This window comes from Aphelocoma coerulescens, chromosome 13 (genome assembly GCF_041296385.1).
Source record: "Aphelocoma coerulescens isolate FSJ_1873_10779 chromosome 13, UR_Acoe_1.0, whole genome shotgun sequence".
In the NCBI taxonomy this organism is placed as follows: Eukaryota; Metazoa; Chordata; class Aves; order Passeriformes; family Corvidae; genus Aphelocoma; species Aphelocoma coerulescens.
In genome coordinates, this window is record NC_091027.1 from 7942231 (window position 1) to 7969144 (window position 26914).

At 47.8% G+C, this 26914-nt stretch overlaps 1 protein-coding gene across 1 annotated transcript in view; it reads left to right on the forward strand.

Annotated features, from left to right (window-relative positions):
• The first annotated feature begins 1062 nt into the window (after positions 1 to 1062).
• COL23A1 (collagen type XXIII alpha 1 chain) overlaps positions 1063 to 26914 on the forward strand; it is a 180853-nt gene continuing 155001 nt past the window's right edge. Inside the window, exons 1-2 of the mRNA XM_069028487.1 lie at positions 1063 to 1278; positions 5069 to 5138. Coding sequence (XP_068884588.1) covers positions 1063 to 1278; positions 5069 to 5138 — 286 coding nt within the window. The remainder of the gene's footprint in view (positions 1279 to 5068; positions 5139 to 26914) is intronic.

Consider the following 26914-nt stretch of genomic DNA (forward strand, 5'->3'; position numbering starts at 1 on the left):
TTATTAACAAACTTAATTAGAATCTGACATTGGTAATGTTACTGACATTACAGCATTTCCTAACCCTGTCCTAGGCTTCAATCGTCTATTCTAGAAATAAGAACTACTCCTCGAAGGGCAAGTGTCTGTGTCCAGGAGGCAAAGGATACACTGGAATTTGTGTGCTATGTGCTTAGAATCTAGACAGGCATTAAGTTGCAGGAGGATGTTTTCTAGGTAAGTTAACAGTTGTGATGCTCTGTGTAACAACAAAGAAAAGGCAAGACAGAATAGTTGGATGCTCGGTGCTTATCTGTGAGTAGAGGTTTTTTTCGTTCAAGGGCTCACCGAAGTGGCTGGAGCACTTCACTGAGATAACAGTGACTTACAGTGCGTGGTGGGGTTCCAGGTACGGTCTCTTCTCTAAAACAGGTCGCGGTCCAGCCGGGCTGTAGGGCAGAAGGTACAAAATCCCCGGCCGGTGCCACCTCTCGCAGGTCGCACTCTGCGGAGGAGCCGGGGCCGGGCGCAGCCGCCGCCCGCCCGCTCTCCCGGCGGGGGGAGCCCGCTGGAGGGCGCCCGGCCCGCGCCGCCGCCGCCCCCGCCGCGGGCAGCGCTGCTGCGGGCACCGGAGCGGGCACCGGAGCGGGGCCGCCGCGCCAGCACCCTGCGCTCTGCAGTGGCTCTCGCAATGCCCCGCCTGTGCAGCACCGCCGGGAACCCCGGGGGGCGTGGGGTCCGCTGGCGGGCGGGGATGGGGCTGGGGGGGGGGGGGGGGAGCGGTCCCCGCGGGGGGGCCGGGCAGCGGGGGTGGGATCTGCTCCGCGTAATCCCCCATGGGGGGCGGCGGGCCGCGCTCGGAGCATCCCCCCTTCCCCAGCGCGGGGGGAGGCGGCGGGGGAGCCGCCACCCCCCGCTTCCTCCGTTTAAGACCCGGGCTGGCGGGGCGAGCGCAGGAGAGCGGCCGCTCCGCAGCTCCGGCCCCACGCCCGCGGCGCGCACGGGGCGGCGCTGGATGCGCCGGCGGCGGGAGGCGGGCGGCAGCCGAGCGGGACCCCGCGCAGCGGCGCGGAGCGCGGCGCGATGAGCGCGGGCAGCGGCGCCGCCGGCGCGGCGGGCACCGCCACCTCCGTGCTGTGCCTGCTGCTCTCGCTCACCGCCGTGGCCGTGTGCCTGCTGCTGGGCGCCAAGACGGCGGAGCTGCAGGGCCGGCTGGCCGCGCTGGAGGAGCGGGGCGCCGCCGGCCACGGGCCGCTGCTGGACGCGCTGCAGCCCCGCGTGGAGCAGCTGTTCCGCGAGGTGAGTGAGAGGCGGCGCGGGCAGCCCCGCAGCACCGGCCGCACCGCGGCGGGGCGACAGGCTCGGGGAAGGCGCTCCGGCCCCGCTCCAGCGCGGGGTTCGCTCCGTGTGTCACCGGCTTCTCCTTCTCTTTGGAAAAACTTTTACCAAACTTTCCCCTTTTTGCTGCCGTTTCCGTGAATCAGGCGTAGGGCGAGGCGTGGCAGAGCCCAGCCTTGTTTAGAAGAGAAAATGCCCCAGGTGAAGGGCCAGCAATCGAAGGTTTGAGGACATGCGACTTTCCCCCTTATTCTATTCACTGACACAGGTAACCCGAGTACTTAAATAACTATTTATCTTGGGATTTAATGAACCATAATTTCCTTGTTAGAAATTATGAACATGATCCCCGCTATCTGGACTGTGTGTCACAGAGTATTGTGGTTTGGCAGTGCAGAATTGATTTATGGAAGGCAGAGGAGACCCGCCACTAGTTACTTCACTTTCAGTCCTGGGGTTTTCTGAAATTATTCAATAAATATTTCTGTGATGAACAATTTCCCCTACTTGGAGAACTGTTATCCACACTGATGCCCTTCTCGGTGCCTAACTAAACCGAATCTCTGGGAGAAGTTACACTTTATCCCAGGGTTATCTTTTTCCCAATTCTGGTGTTTACGTTTGGGGCTTTTTACATGCAAGGGGGACGTGAAGGGCTCCATCACTCATAGGAAATGCTTGAGGATCCCACAGTTGGTTTGCTGGATTTGTATAAACAGTAGTTCATAAAGTTCAGCAAGATTCAACACGGCTTATGGGGCTGCTGAAGGGCACCCCTGAGTGATCAATTCTGACATCTGGGGAAGGTTTCACACTGGGAATTTAGTAGTGGCCTGACTGGGGTGCAAAACATGCATTAAAATCATGACGAAGCCTAAATCATGTGACAATGGATTTGTACGTGGAGCTCTGTGAAAGCTCTGGGGCTGTGAGCAGGGATGGAGGCAGTGCCCGGGGGCATGGGGAGACAATTCCTCATGCTGTGTCTTGCTGTTGGAGTTAGGGTGAGGGTATTGCTGGCACCACCACAGCGTGTCCTTTTGCCTGGAAACTTGGTTGCATTGATGTGCCTCGATAAAAGTGAAATGTTAAAATATTTTTGTGAAAACCCTGAATACCAGACCGGGGGGGGGTGCCTGTGAGGCGTAATCACAGACTCTAGTTAACGTCTTTTCTCCAGGCAGGAATTAGCCTGCTGGTTGTGGCAGTGGTTCTGTTCCAATTACTCCAATAAATATGCTTAGCAATGGGAATGGTTTCTGTGGCACTGCCTAAGATCATGTGCAACCTCTTGCTGAGATTTAGTTAAGTGTGGAAAGCTTGTTTTGTACTGGGAATGCTCAGATGGGGTTTGTACGGGGGAAAATAAAGCAAAACCACATAATTGGGTTTCTAATGGAAGAGTGAGCTTGTTGAAACATTTAGTATGACCAAACTTTTGTCAATACTAAAGCAAATTTTGATTCAAGCAACAAATTTGAGGAATTCATAGTAGTGATTGCACTATCTGTTAACGGTCATTTTAAATGAACCTCAATTTATGGTAAAGTTTCAGAAAGTGTTTCTTGCCCAAACTCTGTTACATAAGACCGCTCGCTTGTCAAGCAACTCCTGCCCTTTCTGTGCTGGAGAGTTTCTGGAGAGCGAGAGAGTATTTCCATCGTCATGAACATCAACTGATGCCTGGGGTCAGTTTTTTTGTTAAATTCTGTGTTGGTCCTCCTTTGAAGTTTACCACAGTATTTCAGAAGTGAAACCAAAGCTCCATACGCTCTCTGTGCATGACCCAGCATCCTTTGTTCTCTGCCACAACCCAAAAGCTTTAGTCCATGTACCAGTCAAGGGGTTTGCTGGCATAATTTATGGCAGAGCCGTGTATAGAGAGCAGCAAACACAGCACCAACACACTGGCTCTGTTTCTTTTAGTACTGTTTAAATGTTTGGCAAGTAAAAGAGGATAGGAAATAATAAAGGAAGGGTAAGTGTGTAACTAAGGTAATGGAAGCCAATTTGGACAACTAGGATTTCATTTCTGGCTCTGTGACAGGCATCCGTGTCACTCTGGAGAAATCGCTGATTTGACTGGCAGGACCTTGCCCTTCCCTTGGCTTGTCCCATTAGTGGGACGTGCTGCAGGCTCCTGCTTTGATGCCCTCTGAAACATTGCCAACAGCACAATCCAGACATGGCAGCATCTCCACTTGCTCTGTGTCAAAAGCCGCAACTCTAAGTGTGTAGTTTTCACACTGGAGGGAAAATATTAACGGGAGGATTATAGAAACATCCAGTTGTTGTAAACAAAGCTGGACCGTTTTGTTCACAAAGGATTTATTGTCCGCAGTGTCCAGATTAATCAGTTTCATGACAAGAACAATTCAATGGGAGAACAGAGGACTTGCTCCAGGATTCAGATCTCTGCTGTTCCCACTGATGCCTGCTGAACTAAAAATGTGGGAGAGCTTATTTTCATTTCCTCGAGCATCTTCATCATCCAAATTACATTAAAAGTAAACAGATGAAACTTGAGCAACTCTGTAACATTTAGACTGCAGGTGGCTGTCAGAAAAATCTCCTTAGGTGTTTTTTTGCCACATTTTCTCAAGGAAAGTGTATGTTTTGCAAAGGCAGCTGGATTGTTCTGGTATTTATACTTCTCTCAGCATAACTTCTTTGTCAGGTGCTATGAAACCGTGTTGATATTTTCAGGACCCCTTAGTGTCACATCCAAGCAGATAGAGGAAGCATAGAATTTCAACAACAGATAAAAACTGTTTAATCCTCAGAATAAAAAGAAAATAACCTAATTCACAGGTAGCCTAATTCCTGAATAGTCCACAGTGTTCAAATATTTGAACAGGGACTGGGTCATCAGCTGTATAATGTTAGGTCTTAACACCCTAGACTGAATAAGTACTTTGAATTTTCTCTCTTTGAAATGTAGGGACTCCAGTTATCAGATTACTGGTTTGTCTTTTGGCAAGTACTTTAGGTAAGACAGGGCATTCCTGGAGGACTGAGAGAGTGAAGATTGTGGTGAAGATGAGCTGTTCCCACCCTTGCTGGGCTATCCCAGGCAGGGACTATGCCTGAGCTAATGTAATGTACCTGTCATCAGGCTCATTAACTTGGGCTTGGCAGTGTCCTAAATGCAGGCACGAACAGTCTCGTTGGGTTAGGGAGCAGGCAGAGTGTGCTCACATCTGCCTGCAATATGCCACGTAGACACTGCTCTAGTTCTGTGAATTTTTATCTGTTCTAGTTGTCCCATTGGTGAGTTTTTCACTTTGGAGGTGGAAACACTGGGCTTGGCATAGGCCTGAGGGTGGGTGAGCACTCCAGTCTTGACTGTCCCTCACTTCATGCCTCTCTTAAAGAAACCTCTAATACTCCACAGAGCATGAATTTTAAGCACAAAATCAACCAAATCAGGTCACATCTGAACATGGGGCTTGTGAAAGAGCACAAGATGAATCCTGCCAATGAAGCTCAGCTCAAGGGACTTTAAGATGTTCAGGGGGAGTGTCTGCCTGCTCCATGTGAGGGCTGTAGGCTGCCACTTGCTCAGAAATGTTTAATATTTATGTGCTACTATAGCATGGGGTATTATCCGAGGAGGCTGAACGCCACAGGATGAAACCATTACCTCCCCCTGGAAGGAAGCTGGATGGTTTGGATGCTGGCATGCGTGCATGGTCCGTGTTTGGGTATAATGTACTCTCTAAAGGGCTGTTTTCATTCCCCCTCCGAACAGAAACTTGGTGACGGACTTGCGAAGCTGCGGACGGCGCGAGAGGCCCCGTCAGACTGCGTGTGCCCCCCAGGTAGGTGCCAAGGTAGCAGCACAGCCAGCGCCACACCGCCCCGGGGCCGCCCGCTGCTGCACCAACGCCACTGAGCTCCTCCCCGCCTGTATCATATGTTCCTTTTTATCGAGGAAAATGTGTTAAAAAGTGTTTTTTCCCAAGCTGAAGCACTCTGTTGTGCTTGAGACTGTCAGATTCTCTCAGTGCCTTGCTTTGGCCTATTCACAGATCAAGGAGTTTGAGGTTTGGACAAAAGCGATGTTTGGCTATAAGAATAAAAGACTGAAGAACTTGACTGGGTTGTGAGCCCTGGGTGTTGGGCCAAAACAATTTAGAAGTAGTAACAAAATCACTGGGGTTTAATGCAAGTGTGATAATTAAAAGCTGCAGCCTCTCTGCCTTTTCGGAGGGCAGCGACTTCTTTTGCTGTAGGAAAGCTGTCACCGATTGTTTAAATTTCCTCCCAGAGTTTAATGAACTTCTAAAACTGTCAAAACTTCCTGTTCTGCTGTGGAAGTGCACGCTCCTTGGAAACAATAAACAGCTTAGATTAGTTTGTAAAGGAACCTCATTTATGGAAATGCTCTGTGAAGTGCTCTGCTGTCACACAGAATGGTGCGAGTGACTTTGAGCTGGGGCACTTTGAGCCTTTCTTTTCTTGTTTTCTTTCCTCAAAAGTAGCCAAAGATGGGTGAAAGATGTGCAGTGCTTTGATGCCGGAGGATTCACAGCCGTGTTACAAGGACTTCCAAGCAGCAGAGTGTTCCATTCTAGTTTTAAAGAAAATAAACAAACCATAAATGCTACATGGGGATGGCAGAATAGGCAAAGGGGCAGGGTCGATCTTTCCTGCCACCCTGGATATGAATCCTACCAAAACACACAGTGTTAGTCCATACTAACAGGATGAAAAAAAAAAATGGACTTTTTTTCGCCATAAGATTATGTTTAATCTCAGAAACATTTCACTAATGATGCTCTTAAATATACTTGCTGCTTTTCCAGCGGAAGGCTGCCTGTGTGCCTCACTGCCTGGTAACAAAACCCACCAGCTGAGAAACAAATACTGCTTATTTTCAGCTCTTTGCAAGGTGGTCAAATCAGATTTCTCTCTTATGATGCCCAGACCCAACAAGTCCACCGACCTCACAGGATTCTGGGGCTGCATCTTTCTCTGGTCTGGGTAAACAGGGTGCTATTGGTGTGCTTAAGTGATCAAGAGGCTTTTCCTTTGCTCTGCGGAAAGCAATTGGGATTGAAGAGGCTTCTTTTGTCCAGGAAAGTCCCAATTCTGTTCCGGGTCACTGGGTTTGCTGGTTGCTGTGTTTGGGAGATGGGGGGAAGAGAGGAAGGGGAAGGTTTTCCCACGTGCTGATGAAATGCTCGCTACAATCATTAGTAACGAATGTCAAAGTAATTGGTGAGCCCAGGGAAGGAGAAGTGATTTCCTGGTGGGTAGGAAATGTCCCATAGGTGGCTGCTCCTGGCCACCACTGCAGGGAGCTGAGCACTGTGCTATGGTGAGGATGTGCTGCTGGACTGTCCTGAAGCCTTTTGGCTGTTTTGGAGCAAATCAAAGACATCTTTAGATGTGTTTCATTTTTTAGCTCGTTCTCCTGAAAAAGGCTGAATTGCCTTCTGCTCTGTAGTTAAAGAGCTTGGTCTGGAAACATCTGAGAGCTTGTGGCCCTCACTGGCATATGCTGCTGAGCTATGCCAGGTTGCAAAACAACGGCTAAGCTTCAATTTGCCTTTGCACTGAAAAAGCAGCCCCACTAAAAATTTCCTTGTGTAGGGGTTGGGAAGAGGCTGCCAGCCCCTCTCCTGCTTCCTATGGGCAGCTGGTGGGTATTCTGAATACCTGGGCTGGGGGGGGCTTTGCCAATAACCCTTCTAAGCTCAAGAATTCCTTCTTACAATTGGATTTAAAGCAAGCTGGAGAGCCACTGGAGGGCCGAGGATGAGGATGCTCTCTGAGAGCATTGTCATGCCAGGGTGGTCCCTCCCTCAGTGCCTCCTTGGGAAAATGGGACTGGCTGCCCTGCAGACCCACCCGTGGGCAGTGGCAGGAGCAAACACATGCTCAGAGCTGGCCCTGCCAGCTGAGCTTGTTTTAAACAAGCCCTGATTTTTCCTAGAAGTGAGTCAGTTTGGTGTTTGTTTGGATTTGAGGGGGTGGGGATTGTTTTTAGGGCACTGTTTTGATACAAGTGACTTGCTACACATTCAAAGCAGTTTGGAACAAGATGACTACGATCCGCTTAAAAGTTAAATGAGGGTCAAGTTATTCTGACTACAGCGAAATCCTAAATCGCTACTTGTAAAACACAAAAAACCCCAAACACCCTTCCCTCCCAAAAAAGCCCCAACCCAAACTGACCCATTTTGTGCTTTGTGCTGTGCAGGAAGTCACCTATTTGGCTGCAGGGCACAGCTGGGTTGGCCTCTAGAATGGGACCCTCGGGGCTTTCTGCGGCAGCGGGGCCGGCTTGGGGCCGGTGGCCGGCAGAGGGGGCCCGGCCACGGCGAGATCGCGATCGTCAGGAGATAGCATAGAAGGAATCCTTTAAAATCCTCTAGTCCAACTGCCCTGCAGTAAGCAGGGACATCTCCAGCTAGATCAGGTTTCTCGGAGCCCCATCCAACCTGACCTTGAAAAAAAAAAAGATAATTAAAAGAATATATTTTTTAAAGCTTAAAAAATAACTTTTCTCTCTCTAATGCTGAGCATGCTGCAAAAAGTTGCCTGTGCAGTTGCTCTGAGCATCTGTGTGCTGCTTTGAGTTGACTTGGTTTGCTTTATTCATTCAACCAAGGCGATGCGGGGGATGATGACAAGAACTTTGTGTCACTTCGAGTCCTTTGTGGTTTGGGCATTTTTGTGGCTGAGGGAGAGGAGAGCATCCTTCAGGGGGGTTGAGGCAGCTGGACTGAGTGTGGGTCAAGCTCGGGAACGCTGTGACAGGCTGGTGACCCCACTCTGGGGACGAGCATGGCCTTTGAGTCCCCTCAGCTATTTGGGACGGGGCAGCAGTGGTTGGATGCTGCGGGCGCTGGGCAGGGCCTGGACAGGCTGTCCCCATATGTTGTCTTGCAGGGAAACAGCAGCTTAATACTTGTATTATTGTCATTCCCTAAGCCAGGCCTGTAATACTTTACAGAGAGGCCCCTCGTCCTCTGTGCTCAGTCTCCTTCTCTGTGGGATCCTCACAAAGCCTTTGCTGCAGGATGAAATGCAGCAGGTGCAGGAACACTAGTGTATGTGGCATTTGGGACAGCCTTCAGCTGATGAGCACTGGGAGGTGGGTTGAAGGCAAGACTAAAACTTCACACTGGTGAACAATTTGTTTATCAGTCGTGTGGGCTCTGGCTGCCTTCTCATATAAGTGGTTTTTTAAGGATTATTTTTTATTTTTCCCACCCACTTTTTAACAGTCTTTTAAAACCTCAGGTGCAAAAGGCGCTTGTTAAAGGTGGTATTTGCCATGCCAAAAGTCTTCAAGCTCTGTGGGAACAGGTTCCTTGAGAGCTCAAGGTGCTGGATGCACCATGCTAGAGCCTGAGAGCAAATGTTTCCTTAAATCCAGTAAAAATAGGCTTAAACCAGCCCCAGTCCACAGAGCGTGCCTTGCCCAGCAGCTGGTCCTTGCTGAATTGTGGACTGAGGGTGTGAAAAGCTCCAGCTCTGTTGGCTGCTCTTGCACTGCGTATTTCAACGCATGCATTGTGTTTCCATGTGCCTTTTTATTTGACAGTACCTCTGGAGCCTTAACTCCGAATTTCCTGGCCGCTGGGTGATGCATATCCCTGTTCTCATCTTGAATTCACGCTGGGATGGTGTCATATGCTTTTGAACGTATGGATATATTACAAAACAGCGTTAAATGTTCAGTGTAGTAATCTGATGTTCCAGCTAATATGTGACAAATATTTCCCAATAATGGCTTGGCAGCAGCAGGAGCACTGCAGTGGTGCTGCAGCCGGCAGGACGGCGGATTGCTCCATTTCTCGGCAATTCAAACCATGTGTACTCGGGGAAGCCGAGCATTTCAAACCCTCCCCACCTCTGAAGACTCAGCAGCTCCAGAGGTTCTCTTGCTTAGATTATTGATATAACTTGAATTTTATTGTTATTATTACTATTTTAATATTTACCCTACCTTTATACCCGGGGATCAGCGTTCTCCAGCTTGCCCTGGGAGGTTGGTGCAGCACTTTTTGTGGTTTCCAGTGACTTGAAATAGCTGCCTGATTTTTACTGGTTGTAAACACTGCCTTCAAGTGTCACTCGCTATGCTATCTGCCTTCTCCCCGTATTGTCTCCCCAGGTAATTAGCACAACAGAATTTCCCTAATTGCTGGAGATCAAGGAGGAGAGGGCTCTGCTGGCTTTGTAGTCCTGACAAACCGCAGATGTTTTCCAGGAGGCCAAATGGGATGCACCCAGCTCTGCTAATGCTGGCTCTTTGTTTTGTGCTGTCCCGTGATAGCAGTTATTGCCTCTTCAGGATCTGGGCCCCGCAGTGGCACATTTCTGAGTCCCTCAGGGTAGTTCAACAGATACTAAAAAATATCAAATATAAGCAAGTATTAATTTTTGTTTTTTTAATTAGCAGTGATCTCTGCTTTTCTGAGTTGCTTTGCATCTACTGAGCTTAAACCTCTGAGGTATTCCTTACACTCACCTCAAGATACCCTTTTCTGCCTGCTGAAGCCACGAAGACTCAGTATTTTTCTGTAATTTCTGTGATTTAGAGTGAGACAAGGAGCTCTACAAAATCTTCAAATTTTAAAATGCCTCCTGAATCCCCCTTTGCCTCAGTTCCCCATACCCTGCCAGTCACTTCCCTTCAGCAGGGTTTGCTTTCTCCATCTGCCTTTGCCCGCGGGAGGCTGGGACGTTGGAATTATGGATTAGTGTAAACAGGATTTTTTTCACTAAACTTACAAATGCAATCAGAATTCTCTCCTGCACAGAAAAGGCTGTGCCAGGATTTTAAAAATGAGCCAGAAGCCAAGCATCTAAATAACGAAGAACAACTGGCTGGGAAGGACTTTGGACAAATGGCGCCATTTAAATGCAGGCACTTACTTTCTGTTTCACGTGTTTTCAAATCTTACCCCTTCAAAAAGCCAATCTGCAGACCTTAGCAACTTTTGGAAAAATGCTCTTTGAGCCTAGAAATGACTGCTGGCTACCTTCCATCAGCTCCTCCCTGGCGACCATTCCCTGGTCCCTTTTGGATGTTTGTGGAAGGCCCCAAGGACATCTGGAGCTGTGTCTGCACACCACATGTGCAGGAGCTGCCAGTTCCTTCTCCCAGGAGCTACCTGGGATGGGCACAGACACCCTCCATCACCTTACTGGAAGGTGCTGGAGAGCAGCTGCCGCAGAGTGATGGGCCCCACCTCGTCCTTGGGACCTCGAAGCTCTGGCTTCAGGATTCTTTGTTGATGGAAACCTTTAGGTCAGGGGTTGCTTTCTTGAGTGGTTGCAACAGATGGAAATAAATGGAGGAGTCTTGCTTGGTTTGGCATCTCCTCCCAGCCATGTGTTGTGTGCTGCAGGGTGCCAGCCAGCCATGGGGGAGGAGCCCAAAATCCCCCTGGAAAGAGAAATGATTTTTCTGGTGGTCCTGTGGATTGCTGTGTGTCCAGAGGGAGCTGCTGGAGTGGTGGCAGCAGCCAGGTGTGTAATGGGAGTGTCAGGGCGCTCTGCTCATGATTTTGGCATGCTCTGCACTCCTGCTGAGGAGCTCGTGGTGGTGGTGATGGGAGCAGGAGGCGACAGCCAGGTGTGCAGCAAAGGGGAGGTTTGAATCTGGGAATTTGGGGACTGCTCTCAAAAAGAGTTCCCCCCTGTGCTGGCGTGTGAGGGAGGGCACGTCCTCTGTTCCACACCCTCCCAGATCAGCTGCTGTGTCAGCCAGCAGTGACATTTAACGTCCTACTGAGGTGACTTTAAATGCTGGATGTGGTCAGGACTTTCTGAGGCAGGAAATAGCACGGTACCAGTGTTATTCCCAGAGCTGCCAGCGCCTCTGACACAGAGGCAGAGCATGAGCTAAAAGGCAGTCTGGCCTCAAAACCACTGTCGCAGGGAAATGGGCCGGAGGCATCTTCCAGTGAGGCTGAGGCAGGATTCATCCTGGTGGTGTTTGGTGCAGCCCCAGCATTTGAACACGGAGGCCTGTAGCAGTACACCAGGAACCAGCCCATCCCAGCAGCATTTGCCTTTAGACCACTTCAGCAAAAATTAATTAAAACTGGTGACATCAATAAGAGAAGGCTTTGAAAATTTATTTTTTCTAAGTCTGCCAAAGTTATTTTGAGTGTAATGAGAACTACAAAAATAAACCTGATGACCACGTCCTCTGCAAGAGGCTCTGTGTAACCTTATCTTTGTCTCGACATATGAAGTCATTTATCCAGGCACAGATATTTTTTGCTGCCAACCCGTTCAGTGCTGCCTTTCCAGAGAGGAGGCTCTGGAGCAGGTTGGTTCGGTGCTCATGGACTGACTCACCTGGGAAGTTCCCGTGACTTTCCAGTTGTTTTCCTCCTCTTTCTTGTTCAAATGATGGATCAACGTCACCCAAGCGAGCAGTGACTTGGCTGTGCAGAGCTGATTATTGAAAATAGACAGTGCTGGCATGGTATCTACTGGACCTCCATGTCTCCTCATCGAGCCAGTAGTGCTGTCGTCTCCTGTCCACCCTGTGTGTAACAGGGTGGGAATGTGTCTCACCCCAGCAGGCTTTAGTTTGAGCTTATCAGTCATGCAGTGTTGATAGAAGCAGGTTTTAGCACAGAAATGATTCTGGGACAGTGAGCTACCACTGATGTACTCCTGAAGCATGAGCCACCTTATTTCTCTGGTACAAGAAGCTCCAGACTGACATTTCCTGACTTGCACTGCACAAATACACTCTGCACAGGAAGCCCCATCACCTGTGCCTGAGGCTGGGAGCACGTAGGTGACAGCAACCAAAACCAAACCTGAGCAGAGGGGCTGTATAACTGTTTTTAATCTGCTCTGGCTGCACTGGGTGGGTGCCACATCATTCACCAACAGGTACCATTAATTAACCTTCCCTCTGACCTCTTGCAGGGAGTGCCAGCCCAGACAAAGGCTGGACAAATAGCCCCATCTGCCCCCCCCCAGCTTCTTGCCCTGGTTTCCCACTTGAGAAATCCTAGGCTATCTATAAACCTGGTGTTATCTCCTGATTTCCATGACTAGAAACACTGCTTTTCACCTGGTGCTGTTTGTTTGCTCCTGTTTTGTTGCTCTAAGACACGGTCATTTGTTTGACTGTAGGGCTGCAGGGACAGCAGGTGTAGTGGCCTTTAAAGGATCCAAATATAACTCCATCACTCCTGACGCTCCAGTAAAGGCTGGAACAGGGAATGGCTGAGTGGTACTTAGTTGCCAGCTGGGGTCAAAACATGAGAAAATCTATCAATAGCTTTTTTTGGTTATTTTACAGATTTTCTGGGAAAGACAGTCCCTTTCAGCACTTGTTAAATAGAGTTTGCCTAAAGGAAAGTGTTCTGAGCTCCAGCCCCTGAGCAGCGGTGGCTTTGCATTGCAAATTTGCTCCTGCTTTGACCACTACATTTTCATGGGAGGGAGGAAGGTGAACTGGAGAGCGATACCCATAGTTGGCCATAGCTAAGAGTCATAACAGGTTTTTAACCAAGTAATTATGTTGCAACAGTTGCTCAGTGAGAAGCCTGGCTTGCTTGGATGGCAGAGATGAGGGTGTGAATCCAAATACCAGCCACAAGCGTGGATCGCTTACCCTTCCACTACCACCCAAACCAACACAAGCCCAGCACTCATCATGCCAGCTGGGATCATACTTAAGACTTCAGGTGTTATTTCAGATGTAAAAGCAGAGAAAGATCAGGAAACTTTTGTCTGTTACCTTTATTGCAGTAGTTGTCTGTCTGGATCAGCAGTGAAATTATTTATCAAGTCTGATAGGCAGAGCACCCAGACCTTGCTCCAGGGGAAGGTGGTGTGACACCAGCAGGTTTGTCCCCCATGTGCTAAGGGAGAGGCAGTTCTGACACTGTGTGATGGAGTACTCCTGCACCTCGTTTCTCATGAAGCCAAGCTGGTTGTAGAAAATCACTGAACAGCTATTTTAAAAGCAGCCAGCGTGAAGAATTTGGCCACAGGTTTGTCCGCCCATGGTTGTGAGGAGTCTGCAAACAGCATTGTGGTGTCCCTGGGGGCCCTTGGCCTGGGAGCGCTGGGTGGGGTGGCAGGGATGAATGCAGTGGCTGTACCTGGCTGGAGTTGGTGCTGGGTGTGCAGGAACCATCAAATGAACTTACCACACCCTGGCACAAGGTACACCAGTGTGAGTGACAGCTCCTCGTGGTGACACACTGCAAGGACGAGCAGCACGAGGAGACAGATTCAGTTGCTCATCTCTTTTCGTTGCACCTGTCCTACCACGATAAACTAGACTGTAAAAAGGCTGGATTTCTTTCTGCTTTTCTAAATCAGACCCAGGAGGCAACAATTCTCATCACTTCCCAACATGGTTCCAGGGTAATCCCACCCAGCATCCAGGGGGAGGTGATGGTCTCTGCAGGCTGTGCCATCCCACCCCAGCATGGTCTGGTGCATATGAGCACTAGGGTTAATGCTGCTTTACAGGATGCACTCACGTGGTTAATGACCTAATTAAGCCTCCACCTGTTCTTTGTTGTCACCATCAGTCTCTGTTTTATCATGTGGCAGAAGAGGTGCTGGTGCCAAGATGCCCCCGAACACTGGGCTCTGGCAGCCTGTGCTGCACAATGTGTGTCTTGGGTTTCATCCCTGCGGCAGATGGAGCGAGCTCACAGCCTTGTGTAGGAGCAGGGCACGGAGCTGCTGGAAATGCAGGGAACGACAGGTCCCCAGTGTCCCCCTGTCCCCCCAGCACGTGCCTGTTTGCTTTTTAAAATGTGACCATGTGGGGCAAGAAGGAGAAAAAGCTGCATGTGCAGGAGGAATTGAGCGTAGCCAGAGGACTGACAGAAGGGGGCTCTGGAGAGCCCATCACTGCCTTGAATGCTGATTTGGTGGCAGGAATCCACTTTTTTTTTCCACTAATTTGAGTTGGGGATGTGTTTGTGAAAGACCTCACATTCATCTTGTATGCCATACAGAATCTTGGTTGGGGTAGGGATGTGGGGCTATGTTGGTTGCATTTGAAGCTGTTGTTCATGTTTCTGGCTCACTTTTAAATTGGGTCTATTTATGTAATTACATATTGAAGGCATTAGGAGAACTTGGCTTCTGCTGAATGGGGGTTGCCCTTGATGGGTTATTTTTTCACAATGATTGCAGTCATGGCAAGACATGTAGGCCAAGAAAAGCCAGTCTTTACCTGGGGCTGGGTGTGTGACATAAATTACTTTTTAACCCACCTGAGCAACAGTATGGCAAGAGCCACTGACTTTGGGACTTTGTTCATCTGAAGGTTCCATTCAGTGCAAGTTTACTGGGACCATTTATGTCAAGACAACTCCAGTGGTGGACTTGGCTCCAGCCCATGTGAGATGGTTCCTATACATTGCGAGAAATCCCACGTTTCTTCCTTTGCTTCTGGCTCTCAGTGGCACAACTGTGGATGTTGGCTGTACAAGCAACAGATACAAGGCCATTTGCCCCTGGGTGGACCTATTAAGTTCTGTGCACCACATAAAAATTTTATCCTTCATGTCCCAGGCTCTTGGGTGGCTTCCCAGCAAGTGTGACATGATGGAGAGAGAAGTATTCACAAAGAAAAATTAAATAGGTTCGATGATGTTCCCGACCATCTGTGTTTTTGTGGTCAGACTTCTAAAAAAATACTGGTAGAGATGAGATCTGTCAGTGCAGTACATCTGGAAATGTTTCTTTCTGGCTCGAGTTTGTCTGGGTTTTCTCCCCATTTTGTGCAGTCTCTGAGCTGTCCCCGTTCGTGCTATTCCAGTGCATTCTGTGCAGGAGGATCGAGCAGGTTTGTGCTGCTTCACTGCTCAGAGAGATTGAAGAACTTGGAGGAGATGTTGAACAGATTTTTTTTTTTTTTTTTTCTTTTTTTTCTTTTCCCCCAGCAGATCTGTCTGGAGGATGAGAACAGTTGGTATTGATATGATCTGCTTCATATTTTGGGAAGCCTTGGCAGTAACTACCACCAAATAATGATGCTTCTAGGGCCCTATTGTGCAAACATTTAAATATGTTCAACCGTGTTGCGCAGAAACCCTGTCAAGAGACTAACACGCCATCCCAGAGGGACTCGAGGGCATGGCTGACGGCAATAACGGGCCCTGATAGGGAACTGGGAATGTATGTTCCCATTTCTTAAAAGAAATCCTGGCTTTTTGGCTACTGGCAGCTGCTGTTAGCTTGCCTGAAGGCTGCTGGTTATTTGTTGGAGGTGGATTAGATGGGAAGCACGCTGTTGCCAGAGGATTGGCTACTCTTGGTGTGGTCAATACTGCTCATCTGTGCCGTGGGTACAGGGACTTCTTGTGTTCATTTGCTTCTTTCAATTTTTCTCCTAAACTTTGCATCCTAAACCACAGCTTGTCCAGCTTGTGCACCTCATTACTGGGGTGAGCACTGTGTATGGGTCTGCCCCATCCCTCATCCTGGGCAGGGAGTGTGAGGGGAAGGCAGTGATGGTCTGAACCTGGCCAGAAGCTGCACATGCTTTTCTTTTCTGCTGCATTTTCTTTTTTTTTTTTTTTTTTTTTTTAAATCTATCCATTTTGTAGATCAGGACTGTATAAAAGGGTTTTATTTTAATTCCAAAGACATGATTAAATTCCCCAAGAAGTGCTGTTCAACTCCACTTGGGAGCTTATGCAGACCAGTTGACTTTACTTTTGGTAAAAGCACTGTATTGGAGCTCCTCGAGGGTTGCTTTTATGTGAATTAAGCCAGACTTTAAGGAGCTCTGCTTTTCATGGCGACAAGGTTCCCAGTCTTGAAAGTATTTCTTCACACAGACATGAGGTCAGAGAGCACCGGTGCCTCGCAGCATCCCCGGCGCTCGGCCGTGCCCCGGGGCCGGGGACAGGCGGCTGTGCTGGAGATGATCACACACACGAGGTCTGCACTGTGTGGAGGAACAGCAGCACAGCCACCCCCCTGGTTTGGTTCCCTTTGGTTATAGTGACACAAAGACACATTCAGGCCTTTGATAAAAGCCAGGCTTGGCTGCTTTTACACACACACACAAACAAAACAAAACAGAAAAACAGCAGAGGAGGGGAGGCTGTGTTTTGTTAAAGTGAGGACTTGGGATTTAGCAAGAAAAGAAAACTCAAAACCCCACTTCTTTTTAAATTAACAAGGGAGTCTGAAGTTGGAAGCACCCTTCTCCATCCCTCCCACCCTATTAGGTCAGTGGACATTTCCAACCCCCTCCCTGGGAACACCCTCTTCCTTTTCAGCCCTATGGTGGTGTTTATAAGGAAGAAGGAGTTTTATAGAAATACATCTCTCTCTCTCTATATATATATATATTCATACATGTATGTGTATATATATCCCTTCCCCTATATAATCCCATATATATTTATATTTATATTTATTGCTTGTTAAGTGGCAAAGCAAAATGCAATGAACACCAGCAAGTGACAAACACATTCCTTCTCCTGGTAAATAAGTGCCCACCCTCTTTTACTGGGGTTTATTCTGGGCTTTGCTGATTGCAGGTTTTAGCTCCTCTTTGCTTCAGACTGGTGCTGACTGGTGGCTCAGTGCAGAGAGCTCATGCCCAGGGGATTCCACTGGTGGGAATGGGTGAAATTAGATGGCTTCATCCTGGTTTGGTTTAAGATGGTAATTATGTGTTGCTTGAAGCCAACAGTCTGTTGAACTGTATTGCTTTAAAATTGATTTAATACCTCTTTTTAGAAGTTTTGCCTGCTGTATCTGGGGCTCCCTTACAGCTGTTCTACTGCTGTGTGTCTATATTCCATTACTACCCTGAATTCCAGCCCCCAGACAGAGTGAATTCACTGCTGGCAGGAATTCCCCTGTGCAGAGACACCATAACAAACTGGCGATGTCAAACCTTGCACTGATGCCCTGAGGAGTTTGGCCTTTGCCACCAAATGCTGAAAATGTTCCCTTTTCCCTGGGTATAAAACTGTGCATTGAAGGCAGAGGGAACACACACATTGAAGTTGTGTCACTTAAGATGTGACAGCTCATCTCAGAGGGTGCTGAGGCCCTGGCACAGGTTGCCCAGAGAGGCTGTGGCTGCCCCATCCCTGGAAGTGTTCAAGGCCAGGTTGGACAGGGCTTGGAGCCACCTGGGATAGTGGAAGGTGTCCCTGCCCATGGCAGGGGGTTGGAGCGAGATGAGCTTTAAGGTCCCTTCCAGCCCAAACCGTTCTGTGATTCTACAAAAACCCTTTGCTGAGTTCCCTGAGGGAGGGTGTTCATGGCACTGCATCTCTGAGATAACAATGAACCTGTATTGGCAGATCCTTCCCTCAGCCACATCCCCTCTGCCCCAGGAATGACCCCAAAACTGGCCTCTGCCTTGCTGCCTGAGGAGCCAGGAAGGATACCAGGAACATCTCTCCCTGTTCTGAGTATCTGAGGGAGGGGAACAGAAAAGGCAATGAGGCTGTTCATCTCTTCCTGCCGAGGGGAGCATTGCTTGGTTCGTGCTCTCTGTCCTTACAGACACAGCCTGGGCAGAACCAGGGCTGCCAGGTGCCCTCCTGGTAACTGGGCTCAGCTGCTGCTCCTGGTGCACCACTCACCACAGGTGTGTCTGTGGGGCTCCTCCCCTTCTATAAAGCCTGGGTCAGGGACTGGTCTGCAGTTTCTTGCTGAGCCCTTGTGGAGTGTCTTAGTAGCAAGAATGGGGCTCCAGGCTGGTGGGATGCAGCTCTGTGCTCTCTGTGGCTGAGGTGAGTCTTGTGCCCTTCACTCTTTCTCAGTTCACTGTAAGCTGCAGCAAAGAGACAATTTGGAATGTGTGTCTATTCTGGTGTGAGCTGGGATTGCTGGTCAGCCTGGGGATGAGAGTTATGTGCGGGTGACTTGAAAATACCAGCATCCCCTTGCCTTTTGAGCTGCAGGGCAGGGATTAAGTTGTACTGGAGTGAAGCAGACATGCAGAGGTGTGTGTGTATTTATGCACGTGTGTGAGGGAGAGCTCGTGTAAGGCCTGTATGGGGGTGGCTGCTGAGGCAGCCTGGCTGCCCTCTTGGGAAGTCCTTTATGATTTTGTTGTTGGAGGTGTGGGGCTGTAGCAGAACTCTCTGTGCAGTCTTTGTTGTAGGAGGTGTTATAATGCTCTAGTGGGGCTTTTTGTCCAACCACAGGTACAAGTGTGTTATTTTGAAGTTGGTTTTAACTCATCTGCCCTGGAACTGGATGTCTACTTGACTGTGCTGTAACTGGTGAACGTGGGGAATGTCAAACAAACGTGCACCTTAAGGAGAAATCCTGTGCAGAAGGGTGAAATGGCCCAGCTTCAAGATGTTAAACCACAGGATGCTTCTGAGGGGTTCTCACCTTTCTGGCTGTTGTTTTTAGTGGTTTTTTGGGGTTTTTTTTTGTAATAAAGTACTGCTTTTATGCACAGGCTGTGCAGCTATTCCAGTGCAATTGAGGCTTGGTGGGGAGCAGGGGCTGAACCTGGTTGCTGGCCCTGGTCAGAGACCAGCATGGTGTTGTGTGAGAATGGCAGGTGACATACCGGGATGTAATCCTGAAAAGGTGACTCCTGGAGATGAAACGATTCAGCAGGCAGTGGGGGAAGGTTAGAGATGACACTAATTGGCTTCTGCCTGTAGGAGTCTTTCCAGCTCAATTCTGTGACTGCACTATTGTCTTTAGCGCTTTTTTCCCTGTGGCGTTTGTTTGTTTTTTTATTTTTGTGGAATGCCTGTATTGGGGCAGGGTGGAGGCAGACCTTTATGGATGAAGGAAACATTTTCTTGGGTAGGTGTTACAGAATGCAAAGAGAGAGGAACCCCAAAATTCCTCCAAGCAAGCCCTGATTTGAAGAGGCATCTTGCCCTGCTCTGGCAAGAACGTCACTGCTGGTGGTTCTGCTGCTCTGAGAAGCACAAGGTGGTGGCTTTTGGTGGGGCTGGGGGATGCTGAGGTCACTGCTGATGGGCCCCAGCTTTTGTAGGGTTGGTGCCGAATTCTGATTTTAGACCTCAGTGCTTGGTAGAATTTAGCGATAGTCTGGCTTAATGTGAAATAGGGCCCTGGGTTTGAGCCATTCATCTCTGCTGCTGGGGCTGTGCCCCTGCCAAGGAGTCACCAACAGCTTGAGGATTGGGGCCAGCTGAGATAGGACCTTCAGCTGGGAGGCAGAGGGGGACCCCTTCTCATCAAGGCCACTTGCTGAAGCTGTTTCCACTCAAATTAGGACATCCCTGATAGCACCTGGGATGCTGAGTAATAATGCCTGTTACAGGCAATTTGTCCTTATCTGATAGCCTGAAGTGCAAAAGCTGGAAGAAGGAAGACGAAGGGACAGAGGCTTAGCCCAGGACCAGAGGGTTTGATTTCCCTCTCCTGGCTGCCAGCATTTTGATGGGGAGCCAGGAATGCTGTGGGCTGTGAAATGTTTTTGTTTCGCTTCGTCGGGTTTGTGCAGCCAAGTCCTAATCGAGGCTGTCGTTTCCAGAGAGGGGAAATGGGAGGTCTGTGTTTGGAACACCTCTGTGGGACTGTTGTAGGGGAAGGGTCCTTCCTGGCAGTTTTAAGAGAGTGAAACTTTACTTGATGTTTGAGGGGGTTTTTGTTGTTGTTTTCTGGTTTGGTTTGGCTTTGTTTTCCTTCTTAAAAAGTTTTTTTAAGCAACACTAAATTGCTGTTTAGAGCCTAAGTGGTATGAAATGGGACTGAACTGATGCTTTCCAGTGCCAAGCATCACACACAGCTCTGATCAGATGGAGACCTGCAGCCATAACTTGCTCTTTTCAGCTCAGCCAGGTAAAAACACATCAGTGATTAACATGACCCACTGTCTGCTTCTTTCTTAGGGATCAGCCTAGCATATGAACATCACTAATGTGTTATCATTTAAGTCTCTAATTTCTGTTCACATGCAACTCTTCAGCTCTCATCTGTGAATAATTCATCTGAAATTTGGAATAGCAAACTGACTTTGTTTGCAGATATTCTTGGAGGAGCCCTCCTTGGTTTGCTTGTCTTCCTTACCAGTTTATGTATCTTGACATGTCATTTCCTTCATGGTCTTCCCCCCTCCCAAAATGATTTGCATATGAATAATTAAAAACAAAAGGAGACAAATCACCATCATCAATGTCTTTCACATTGGGTTAGACACGATTTTTGGGGAAAGATAACTGATGTAGCTGTAATTCAAACATCACAAACAGCCTATCTGTGCATGAAAGGGAACCTGCTCTTCTCAGCTCCTGCCTCTCTTCCATCTCATCCTCTCTTGCTAAATGCTCTGCTGCCCTTTCTTGCATCCTCTCTCAAAAGAGCAGGAGAGAGCCTTAACAATTAAATTAGACAGGAATACATATTTTTGTAGCAGGTTACTTAAGGACATTGATTTAGTCATCAAGCCCATCCTCCTCCCACAGGCTTCAGTGCAGCCCCTGCTTGCTTACACTTACCCTACACTGCGAGTGAATCCCTGGTCTCTCTGCTGTATGCAACAAGACAGTTGTGATTTTAAGGTAGCTCTTAAAAGGAATGTAACTTTAAATCCTTGGGTTGCTGTCAGTTCTAGTTTTTGTTGGTCAGTATTATTTTGGTTATTTTTACCAGATTTCTTTTTTCTTTATTATGATTGAAAGATTTTTGTTAGGACACAGATATTTTTACTAGGCTTGTGTATGCATTGATTTGCCCAATGTTGCAAACAGGTCATCCAGAAGATGATCTTATTTCCTGCAGGTGGTTTAACTGTAGATTCTGTAGTGTTGTGGTACCACTCCTTAAATAGATTGACCTTTCAGTTTCAGTTCTGCTCAGTTCTGCCAAAATTATTTCCTCCTTACTCTGGTTCACATTATCAAATAGCAAAGCCATTAGTTCTAGTTCTTGGTAAGGATGCTGCTGTCCAAATCTGGCCTTCACTGAGGCTGAGTAAAACTTGTGATTATTTACTCAGCCTGAGGCAAAGTACCTGGAAAAGGAGATACAGGATTGGATTGAACAAGTCCCATCATTAAGAAATTCGTGTACTTCTTAAATGATTTCATTTTTTTTTAACTACAGCAATGTGTGCTGGAGAGCTTGGAAGGTGGTGCCCACAGAGACAAAGACAAGGCAGCCTGTGAATCCTCTTTAAGAAGCTGCAGTGGTGCTGGCTATCACTGGTTGCCTTTGTGGGGGGCTGGAGGGCATCTGCTGTGTCCCAGTGTGGAGACAGCAATGATTTGCTTTTCAGGAGGAAATAAATTGATTGCACTGACATAAGGAAACTTTTCTTGAGCTTGAGTTCATCACTCCCCTACTCCTGCTTCGTACAAACACACCCAAAATGAACAATGGTCCTGCGGGAGCCCAGCCTGCTCTTGTGCTCTGGGTTTTTCTGGCCTTGAAGGTCACTGAGTCACATCACTGGAGCAGAGGTGCTGCTGCTGTGACCTAACATTGCACCTCCTCTGTAGCTCATAGAAGAGCCTGTGGAAACTGTGAGCCTGCTGGGATCTAAGGTGTCCCTGTGACTGATTTGTTTATTTTAAAAAACCCAAATGTACTACCCATGAAACAGCCCCCTCCCCCAATTCCACACTCATGAGTATTCACTTTCTTTGGATCTGAGTGCATTATTCTGATGCTGTCAGCATCCTTGTGCAAGTCTGCAGGCTCCAGTGCAGATCTGCAAAACGTGGGTGGGAACCTGCTGCACTGAACAGCTGAACTTGTTTCTTTTGCATGGCCATAGCTCTGATCTAAAATTGTTAGTGGGAGTTCAAGAAACACAGTCCCAGTGATCCAAGGGTGAATAACACAGATGCAGTTCTTCAGCTCACATCAGACACTCAGACACCAGAATTTTTGCAGGTGTTCACCTCCTGAATCCAAATTTCTCACCCAGCAAAGCCAAAGGTGTGTGCTGGTGGCAGATTTGGTGGCACTGTGTGTTGTGCTGAGGCATGCTCGAGGCATTGCTGCAGATGGGGCAGAGGAAGAAATCTGGGGTGGGAAGGGGGCAAAGTTGCTAAAAGAGATTAAAAACTGGCTAGATCCTGGTAATCGTAACAGTACATGCAATACTGGCTCACGCTGAACAAGGAGATAGTCTTGGCATAATTCAGCAAAACATGGCTCTTAAAAATGTGTGGCTCTTCTTTAGATTTATTCTTAATACTCTAAATAATCTCCAGCTTTGACATTTTAATTGTACAGCGCAGATGTGAAAGCTTTCCACCAGGTCCTGGCAGAAATCCCAGCAAACTGCTTCAACTAGAAGAGTTGAAAAGGGAGAAAAGAATTGTTTCTTGCACTTGTAAACCCTATTGTTTCAGAATTTATCAGGTAATATTGACTTCTCCAGGCTTTATAAAGAGCAGAATAAAAGTATTTCAAGTGATGGTGTGAAGGTGATGTGATGAAGGCACTCCTTGAACGTGTATTTGGTGCTGAGGAAATAGGAAGTTTTTGACATGTTTGGTTTTTGTAAGATCAGAGGGAGGCAGAGATCCAGTTGTTGGTGCTCAGTTCTGGCCTAGATGTTAAGGGTTTAGCACTGCTGCTTTGAATTTTAGTCTTTCTTGCAGGGGACAGACTTTTTCCATCTGTTTAGCAAGTAATACTGGACCTGATTCCTGTTGTATCCACTCTGCTGCCAGGAAAGATAGGAAATATGCATAAAATCTACAGAATATGCATAAAATCAATTATGTAGGGATTGGGGATTCTTTTGAGTCTGTCTGCTGTAATGGACAAGCTCCTTAAGAGGGGCCAGTACGGCCCCAGAGCTCCTCTTCTTGTGTCTGGAGCATGTCTGGGGAGGTGGAGGGAGCTCCTGCAGCTACTTCTTCCCTTAAAGCAGTGTCCTGACCCTGTGTGTGCATGGTGAGGCCCTCCCCTGCCAGAGGCCTCTGCTCTGGGAGATGAAAATGGAGTTTTAATGCAGTGCATGGATTGGTTTTGCTAGTTTCTGTGCTGGATCCTTTTGGCATTGAAGACTTGGAGACAGTGTCTCCTGACCCCAGCGGGATGGAGGGGGCAGATGGTCACATCTGACAGCCACATATTGGCTGATCTGTGACGCCTTTGGGGTCAGTGGTCAATAACTTGGTGTGCAGAGCAGGGGAGGGCTGTGGTACTGGTGGAGGCAGCTGTGTCAGCCCAGCACCCATAACCAGCATCTCCCAGCCTTCCTCTGCTCGTGGGAGGTCAGCCCTGTCCCTTTGCTCCTCTTGTACCCACTCCTGGGTGCTGGGGTAAAAGCAGAGCCTGCCTCCACCCCCAAAGTGCTTGTTAATATCAGCTCAGTTGTGATTACAGGAGCCTGGGGATGGCCCTCCCTGTCTCCTGAGGGGAAGCTTGTGTTGGGCTGAGCCCAGCAAGGCTTTGCCTGGAGTGTGATGCCTTTTAAGTGCTGGGTCAAATCAGTTCAGTGGCTCCTGGGGGAATTGTAGGCGTGCACAGACTGAGCCTTTGTTGTCCAAATATCTCCCCTGTCCCAGTGGAAAACCATTACAGACAAATAGAGAACATGGAACCCTTGCAACTGGGCTCAAAGAGGATCCAAACTTCATCCAGACATCTTCCCCTTATCACACAGAGTTTGAACTGATGAATTAATGGCGTTTGCAGAAGAGGGATGGGTGAGCACAGAGGGGCTGTAAATTAAATTCCCACGTGAGAATGTGAACGCTGGAATAAACTGGCAGGGAGGATTGGTGCACACATGGCCACTGCTGTAGGTGAGGGGATCTGGAGCTCGTGAGGGCTCAATTACTGAAGCAAAGAAACATTGCTGGGAGCACAGGGCTGCTGTAGCAGGGAAGAGACAACAGGGATAAATCTGAGCTGTCAGATCTCTGGTGGCATGGCCAGCCTGCTCATGATGGTTCTCCACTGTCGTTCTGGCACACTGGAGCTCATCACATCCCTTTCAGGGGGCTGCACTTGGACCAGCAGCACTATTTATGGAGGCAGAAGCACCAGCAGTGCCCTTTGGCTTGTCTGTCTCTGCTCTATACCATGTGGTTTGCCTTTGATGCCAGTAAAATATTTTTCTAAAATATGGTGGGTTTTTTCTGGCTGCTGGGCTCTTCCACAAAGTTCCAACATCTGAAATTACAGCAAGGCATCTCTGGAGCTTTGCTGATGTCTCAGAATTTCATTAGCTTGGAATTGCTGTTAGTACACTAATTGTATTTCCCCTACCCTTTATTTTTTTTCTTTTTGCCTGCAGGAAAACGTATGGTTTTTACAAACACTGTTTGTTATTTAGCTCTGGCTTCACAGAATGCCTGTGAAGATTAGTCTCCATGAGAATCAATTGCAGATAATTTTCATTGCAAACAGGATCCTGCAGTACATACATGTGCAGCTGGGTTGGCTTCTCCTTGGAGCATATGTAATGGTTTCTAGATGGAAAGGAAAGTCTGAGATGAAATAGATCATGACATGACATTTTGAAAGTTTATGAAACAATAAAACACAATAATCATGGTTAAAATTTGATAAATGTGTGGTGGTGTTTTTCTAGCACAGAATACAGTTCTGCAATAAACTCTAATTAATACAGTCTGTGGTAAACAGATTAATTCCTGTTAAAATCAAACTTTCCATGCCCTGAACTGAGACAAGCATGCATTTTAGCAGCCAGTGTCTAAACCAGAGAGTAAAAATATTTCTGGGTTGTTTTTTTTTTTTTAATTGTTGTTATATTCATTGTATGCCTTGAGCAAGACCCAAAAAAAAAGGCAGCTCTGAAACTGCCCTGGGTGACATCAGGCTCTGGCTGTGTGTGCACAAACCCATCTCCCTTGCTGTGAGACTCTTACAACTTCATGTCTGCCTATGCTGGATTGTGTGGGTTTATTTTTTCAGGGAAGAAGTGATTTCTTTACCAGTTTGGATACATTTTCCCCAGCGGGCACAATTTCCCTTTTTCACTGGGCCAAAGGTGTGTGGCTGTGGGAAGGGGCACAAAGGTCCTCAGAAAGCACCACCCCGAATGGGGAAGTGTTGGGATACTTAGAACTGAATTTAATGTTGACTTCAGCTGGGAAGATGCATTCTTGCTTTAGTTAGAATTAATTAACTTGGTGAGTCATCCTCTGATAAGTCAGGATTTGGGCATCTGAGATGCACTGAGTGTCAGTCTGTGGTGGTGCCTGTATGAGGGACCCATGTTTTGGGAGCAGGAGAACCTTTGCCTTCCCTGGTCTGAATTTCCAAGGCTACTTGTGAATCAACATAATGATTCCCGGATGACTACATCTAAAATTGTTGTTGTATCAAGCTTTTAATTCCTTGAAAAGCAGAAAATGGCCTAAGTTTTTCTATTTTGATAAAACGTACTTCATCCTTGCTGCAGAGAATCTGCATTGAAAATGCACCTTTTCACCTCTGTCCAGCTGTGGTTTTCCTAATGTGTTTCTGAAACAGACCTGACTGCCAAGGAAAACATCAACTGTTACACTTGCTGGGAAGAGGGGATTAAATTCTGCTTCCTGATGGTTGGATTTCACACAGGTAGTTTAGGCCTAATAAAATTCCATTCTGGTGTTTACAAAAAAGGAGGGATTTTTATATTGGCACTGACTTGTGGCTTGGAGAGTGTGTACTTTGGCTCTGTTCACGTGGATTCTGTTTCACTGGAGAAGGGATGCCCAACCTCCTGCACCAACAGCACAAGAAACCTCTCAAAGCCTCTCAATGCAGCTGCTGCTCTGGTCTCCAGAGAGGATGTGCTGCTGAGAAACTCATCAGCAGTGTTGCTTTTTAAAATTATAAAGAAGATTAAATTCACTGAGGTGACTTTAAAACCTGGCAGAATTAGTGTATATTTATCTAAGTTTTATGCTCCCACAGTTTTATTGTGATTATTGAAAGCAGCAATAGCAAATTGTGGTGCATCTTCCATGTGGCAGCAGTGCCTGGAGTGTAACTCTTGGAAAAATCCAGACCAGACAGTAGAGTTGGGCATGATGGGGTCTTTCCCCCAGTTCAGCAAGTTAAGTGGAGCTGAATAATGCCCTGGCTCATGGGGGCTGTGGGCACAGCAGCAGTGGCTGCTCACCCTCAGCCAGGAGCCCCAGCAGCCTGAGGGGCAGCTGATGCCTGTGGTGGAGAGCCAAAGGCAGGATTCCTGCTGGGAGCAGGGACTGGAAATAACAATTTAAATGAATGTTCCTGTGAAGTTCAGCTTACTGAGCTGGCTCTGGGCTCTCTCTGCTCCACAGGCTTAATTATTAAGTTGTCCCAAGAGCATGGGATTTGCTGCAGAGGAATTTCGGGTAGCTGTGGGGTTAAAGAGGAGGGCGTGAATCTTTACATGCAAAAACATCTGTTTGTTAATGGAGGATATGTGACTCAAAACCTGATAACATGCCACTGAACATTTCCTAAGTGAATATATCAGTGACTTGTTTACTGAACTAATTGAGTTTATCATGCCCACAGTGTTTATGGCTGTCCCTGGAATCTTTCTGGCAGACATATTAATGTGTTTTCACATACCTAAAATTTGTAAAACCAATTGTTTATTGTGCATTTGAACATAAACAATTGTGCCAGACTGAGTTTTAACACTGATGTTTGTAGATACCATGAGCATTTGTGCTGTAAATACCTTCCCTGTTAC